General features: G+C 51.5%; 1 protein-coding gene across 1 annotated transcript in view; it reads left to right on the top strand.

Annotated features, from left to right (window-relative positions):
* Positions 1–2,346: 2,346 nt before the first annotated feature.
* The window catches only part of RAB12 (RAB12, member RAS oncogene family), a 25,115-nt gene continuing 21,704 nt past the window's right edge, over positions 2,347–5,757 (top strand). Inside the window, exon 1 of the mRNA XM_007458449.1 lies at positions 2,347–2,597. Coding sequence (XP_007458511.1) covers positions 2,372–2,597 — 226 coding nt within the window. The 5' untranslated portion in view covers positions 2,347–2,371. The remainder of the gene's footprint in view (positions 2,598–5,757) is intronic.

Here is a 5,757-nt window from a genome sequence, read left to right as displayed (position 1 = left end):
GCAGGGGAGGGGTGGATTGGGAGTTTGGGATTAGCAGAGGCAAACTATTACATACAGAATGGATAAGCAACAAGGTCCTACTGTACAGCACAAGAAACTGTATTCAATATCCTGGGATAAACCATAATGGAAAAGAATATGAAAAGGAATATATATGTATAACTGAGCCACTTTGCTGTACAGCAGAAACTAACAACATTGTAAATCAACTATACGTCAGTAAAATAGATTTTTTAAAAAATGGCTGACTGTGAGATGAGTGACCCTGCTGCCTTTCGAGAGGTTTTAGATGTGCTGACAGAGGAGCTCAGTGAAGACCTGCTTATCAACACAGCGGAGGAAAATGGTTGTGGTGAAAAGGATGAAGCCGGCCCAGAGGAACGAATGCCAGCAAAAAACTTAAGATTCAGTGAACTTTTGAAGATAATTCATAACATTGAACATGCAAAGAACAAAATGTTGGAAGCTGATCCAAACTTAGGAAGGAGTGTATCAATTCACCACAGCATGGAAGGGATGTCCACTCCTTCTCCTAAGTCACGTGACAAGATGAGCACTGTTCGAGCTATTCTTGATAAGTTTTCTACAAAGACACAAAAGAGTTTATGTCAGTTTATGTCCGCAGCAATGAAGACCCGACACAGCCAACTGAGCAGAGCAACTAAGCCCGTGAGCCACAACTACTGAGCCCGCGTGCCTAAAGCCCGTGCTCCTCAACAAGAGAAACCACCACAATGAGAAGCCTGCACACCGCAACGAAGAATAGCCCCCGCTCGCTGCAACTAGAGAAAGCCCGCACGCAGCAATGAAGACCCAACACAGCCAAAAATAATAAGTAAATAAAATAAATTTATTTTAAAAACAAAACAGTGAGTTAATAAAAGACTCTGCATAGGTTGTTAGTAGATGTTTTCCTGACGATGCTGATTGGCAAGAGGGGTCGCTCTCATTCCTATATAAGATGAGAGAAATCCACAGCTCAGAGAGGCTCCCTGATTGTGAGTGAGCTGTGCTTAAAATAATAGAGATCTGACCGTATTTTAAACATCCTAACTAATGAAAAGACTCCTATTGTGATTGCTTTTGGAACGCTAAGAATTCTCTTATCGGTGTAAGCTTCCAATTTACTTTGTGGGCAATGCTAAATTTTTACAAATCACGTTTATAGAGCAATAGCCACATGGGCTACGCATTACTAAATCCACTTCTAAATAAAGCTGAAATTTGGTGGGTTACCTGATCATTCTCGGCAAATGTGCCAGCTCCTATCATGTTTAGAACCCTGTGTTCTGAGGTGCTCAAGTTCACGCTGAGGAATTTGCTAAACAAATCCCTGGCAAGGAGTCAGAGCAGTGGTTTTCTGTATCCTTAAATACTTTCAAATAGAAATGGCAAAACACACTGCCCGAGTCCACAATTCCTAAACTTTTGGAGTGTCAATCTTGGAGTTTCTTACTATTTGAATCTGAACTCACTCGCTTCCCCAAAGGAGCAGCCTATTTATTTATTTTAAAAGTTAAACGGAATGAAAACTTCTGCTCTTTGAATTAGGCAGCAATCAGGGCTAAAAATAACTGATTTCGCGAGTTTCCTACGGGAAATGTTAAGACAGAGGTGATCAGTCTCCTTCCCAAGACGCGTAGGTGGGGTCTGGGCCTGAGCGAGGGCGGGTCTGCACGGGGCTCCCAGGGGGCGGGGGTCGAGGCGGGGGCGGGCCAGGGACTTTCAGCGCCCGGTGACAGTGCGAGTTTGTGGCAGTGATTTGGGGAATATCTCAAGAGTTCAATAGGTTAGGGGGGAGACGGCTAACACACCGGCCTGGTGTTTGGGGGCTGCGCTCAATGACGGCAGGGACAGGAGGAGGGAAAAAGGAAAGGGGGGATGGGGATGGAGGAGAAGGGAAGGTGAAAGCCGCAGAAATAAAGGGCAGGGAAGAGAGGGCAGTGGAGGCAGGCAGAGCAGAGGGGGCGAGAACACAGCGGGGAGGCGCGCGGGCGGGCGGTCCTCCCGCCGGCAGGGGGCGCGCTCCAGGCAGCTCCGCTCCCCGCCCCCCCTCCCCGCCAGCCGCGCCTGCGCCGTCGCTCCGCCTCGCCCGGGATGCTGCTGCCGCTGCTGCGGAGTAGCTGCTTCCCTTCCTCTTCCCCCGGCGGCGGCACCCAAGGGCCTGTTTCTCCAACATCTTGGAGAAGTAACAGGGTAGCATCAAAAGTATAGGTCAGGGCTTCCCTGGTGGCACAGTGGTTGAGAGTCCGCCTGCCGATTGAGAGTTCGTGCCCCGGTCTGGGAGGATCTCATATGCCGCGGAGCGGCTGGGGCGCGGGGGCCCGGGGCGCGCGGCGGGCGGCGGGCCGCGCGGGGGCCGCATGCGTGCATGGATCCGGGCGCCGCGCTGCAGAGGCGGCCCGCGGGCGGCGGCGGCCTGGGCGCGGGCTCCCCGGCGCTGTCGGGTGGCCAGTCACGGCGGAGGAAGCAGCCCCCCAGGCCGGCCGACTTCAAGCTGCAGGTCATCATCATCGGCTCCCGCGGCGTGGGCAAGACCAGCCTGATGGAGCGCTTTACCGACGACACCTTCTGCGAGGCCTGCAAGTCCACCGTGGGTAAGGCTGGCTGGCCGGGCCGTGCATGCGGGTGCATGCGGGGTCGGCCCCGGGGAGCCCCTGCCTCTTCTGCTCCGCGCCGGGTGGAGAGCCCCGTCCCCACGCAGAGTCGTCCTGCGCCCCCGCCCTGCGCCGTCACGAGGCCGGGTGATGCGCGGGGCCCGTCCAGCCCGGAGCTTATCTCCCCGGAAACCCCCCGCCCACTCGTTACCAGGAAAAAGGTGGTGACAGGTGGGGGGCAGGTGGGCAGCGTGGTGGACTCGAGCTGTGCCCTGGCTAGATGGCCAGAGTGCGTCATGTCTGGTGAATTTTGATGCCCTAACTTTGCCGTCCTAGGAGTAGGGGTATTTCCACTGTCAACCCGGCTTATTTTCTAATTTTGAACTCACTTTTATGTTGTGCTGAAATATTGACGTTTTAAATTCCCTGTGGAGGATCTCCGGGGAATATTCCAACTAACGCTACACTAAGTTTCTTCTTTTAACTGTAAATGCGGGGCAGAAGGACTTCAGCTGTGTTTGTCCGTGACCTCAGATAACCCCCCAGGGGCTCCGAAAGTGGGGAGGAGGCCTCCGGCACCGCCAGGTGCGTGAAGTAACTACAGGACCAACCGGGTCCGGAAGTATCGCGTCCTCAGGCTGTAAAATTGAAACTTCAGGGAAGTTTCCTGATGAAGTCACATGGACAGGCCTTGGCGTTGAGGTCTGTCAGGTCGCAGTCGGTAACAGCTGCTTCTATGGAAAACCCCTTAAAAGCTGTCAAGGGTAGGGGAACCCCGCAGATGAGACAGTTCTTCGAAAGGAAGATCAGTCACCTTCAGTAACAGGGAGGGATTCCCCTAGGGGAGGTCCAAGAAACAGTGAATAAATGGTATGTAAATAGGAAATTCGGAATTAAAAGTATCATTCCACACACTTGTACAAATATTTAGTATTGTAACCAGTGGTAGTTCCAAGGTGATACAATTTGGGGATGAACTGGCTTTAAGTTGTCATGTAACAAAACACTACTGCATTTAAAATGTCTTATTGGAAGACTAACCTCCGAGTTTTTGTATTGTCTTTTTGTTTTGTTTGTGAGAATGTGTTTCCCTTCATGCTTTTTTTTTTATAATAGATCATTTTGGATATATTTGTGCTCTCTGTACCCTGTGTGTTTTTAATATCTTGGCCTTGGAGTCATGACATTAAAGTTCAGTAGCGTACCTTAGACCTGGTTCAGACATCCAATCTTGGATCATATAAAGTACAGGGAGTTATTAAACCATCCAACGAGGGTTTATACTGCTATTTTAGTACCTGGCATAAGTAAAATAGAACTAAAAGCAATTCAGGATTATCCATCTTTTATGGCTCCACGCTTAAAAATACGTAAAAATGAAGAATAACATAGCTGTACTAGGTGAAGAGAAACTAGCACAGGAATAATGGGTGGATAACAGGGCTTGGGTGGCTGGAGGGCGAGATGGGGGATGAGCACAGGTGTGCTTAGAACTGGGCAGAGGAGAGGTGAGGAGGGTTTTTTGTTTTGTTTCGTTTTGTTTTGTTTTGTGGTACGCGGGCCTCTCACTGTTGTGGCCTCTCCCATTGCGGAGCACAGGCTCCGGACGTGCAGGCCCAGCAGCCATGGCTCACGGGCCCAGCTGCTCCGCGGCATGTGGGATCCTCCTGGACCCGGGCACGAACCCGTGTCCCCTGCATCGGCAGGCGGACTCTCAACCACTGCGCCACCAGGGAAGCCCCTTGGGAGGGGTTTTTTAAGCTGGGGCCGCAGTGGAGCAACACCCGCACAGTCTGGGAAGGAATCATTAGGGGACATTGGGAATGAATGCCTCAGGACCTTGGCTGCCAGGCCATGGAGTGTGCACCTTCTCCTGTAGCAGCAGGAGCCATAAAGGCCTCTGGGTACAGCCCTGGCAGGGTTGCATCGGGTATTTGGGAATCGGGAAGAAACCGGGAGGCGAGAGGACCAGGCAGTCGGTTTCTCTGTCCCCTTAACAAACAAACATAAATGCACACGCCTCCCCACACCACTGCTGTTGTGGGGTTCCCTGTGAACTTGGACTTGGTCTTGCTCGTGTTTGTTTCTTCCATATGTAGCCTGTAGTACTTGGCTTGATAAGTGTTTATTAGCTGTGGGAAGTTCAGAGAAAGATGCTAACTTCTGGTCTGACCCAGAGTGTGAGAACTCTTTAAGAAAGTTAACTAACCCCCCTTCAGTCTCTGCCTGTGAGCTGCTTTTCCCTTCCACTTATCCGATCACTTATTGAGCACCTACTGTGTGCTGGTGCTGTGCTACCCACGGGGGCTTGAGTGAAGAGGACAAAGTCTCTGTCCGGATGTGGCTCAGAGCCGTGGGGCTCGGGATGCCCCAGATGGATGAGGGCAATGTAGAGATGTGTATAGGCTGGGGGGCGTGGAGGAAGCCCCCCCAGTCGCGGTGGGATGAGAGCTGAAGGGGGAGGCTTCCTCTGCAGTGGAATATGCTGTAGAGATGAAGTTCATTCCCCGCGTTCCTTTAGAAAAGCACATTTAAATGTGGCGCTGGGTGTGCTGTACAGTTGGGGTTGCCTCACCTGAATGCCTCCCGCAGGTGGCTTGTAGGGTCCTTCTGAGGCCAGTGGTTGAGTTTCGTGTCCACGGAGCACAGTCAGCTCTGCAGATTCTGCTCCGCGGGGCCCCTTGCCCTCACCCTGTACAGCTGGCAGAGTCTGGAAAAGACCATGCGCCCCGCAGCCTGGCACAGGTGCTGACCCAGGAGGGTCGCTCCAGTAATGGCTCAGCCAGCCTCAGGCTGGAAGCACACATCTCCAGTGAGTCAGACTCACTGGACTTTCTGTAAAAGATCGTAGCAGAAATCCTGAGGGATTTGAGATAATAAACCTATTTTGTAAAGTTACAAATGAACAAAATGGTATTTTTGTTGTTGTATTATTAATCAAATCAGAAGTTGATTTGGTTTACAAGATACACACAACTCACCAGGGTATGAAACTGAAAAGACTGTTTTTAATAATTGATGTATTGGGACTTCCCTGGTGGCACAGTGGTTAAGAATCCGCCTGCCAAGGCAGGGGACATGAGTTCGAGCCCTGGTCCGGGAAGATCCCACATGCCGCAGAGCAGCTAAGCGCGTGTGCCACAACTACTGAGCCTGCACT

This window comes from Lipotes vexillifer, unplaced genomic scaffold (assembly GCF_000442215.2).
Source record: "Lipotes vexillifer unplaced genomic scaffold, Lipotes_vexillifer_v1.1 scaffold447, whole genome shotgun sequence".
In the NCBI taxonomy this organism is placed as follows: Eukaryota; Metazoa; Chordata; class Mammalia; order Artiodactyla; family Lipotidae; genus Lipotes; species Lipotes vexillifer.
Note: the sequence above shows the minus strand (reverse complement) of the source record. Positions and strands in the feature narration are given on the sequence as shown.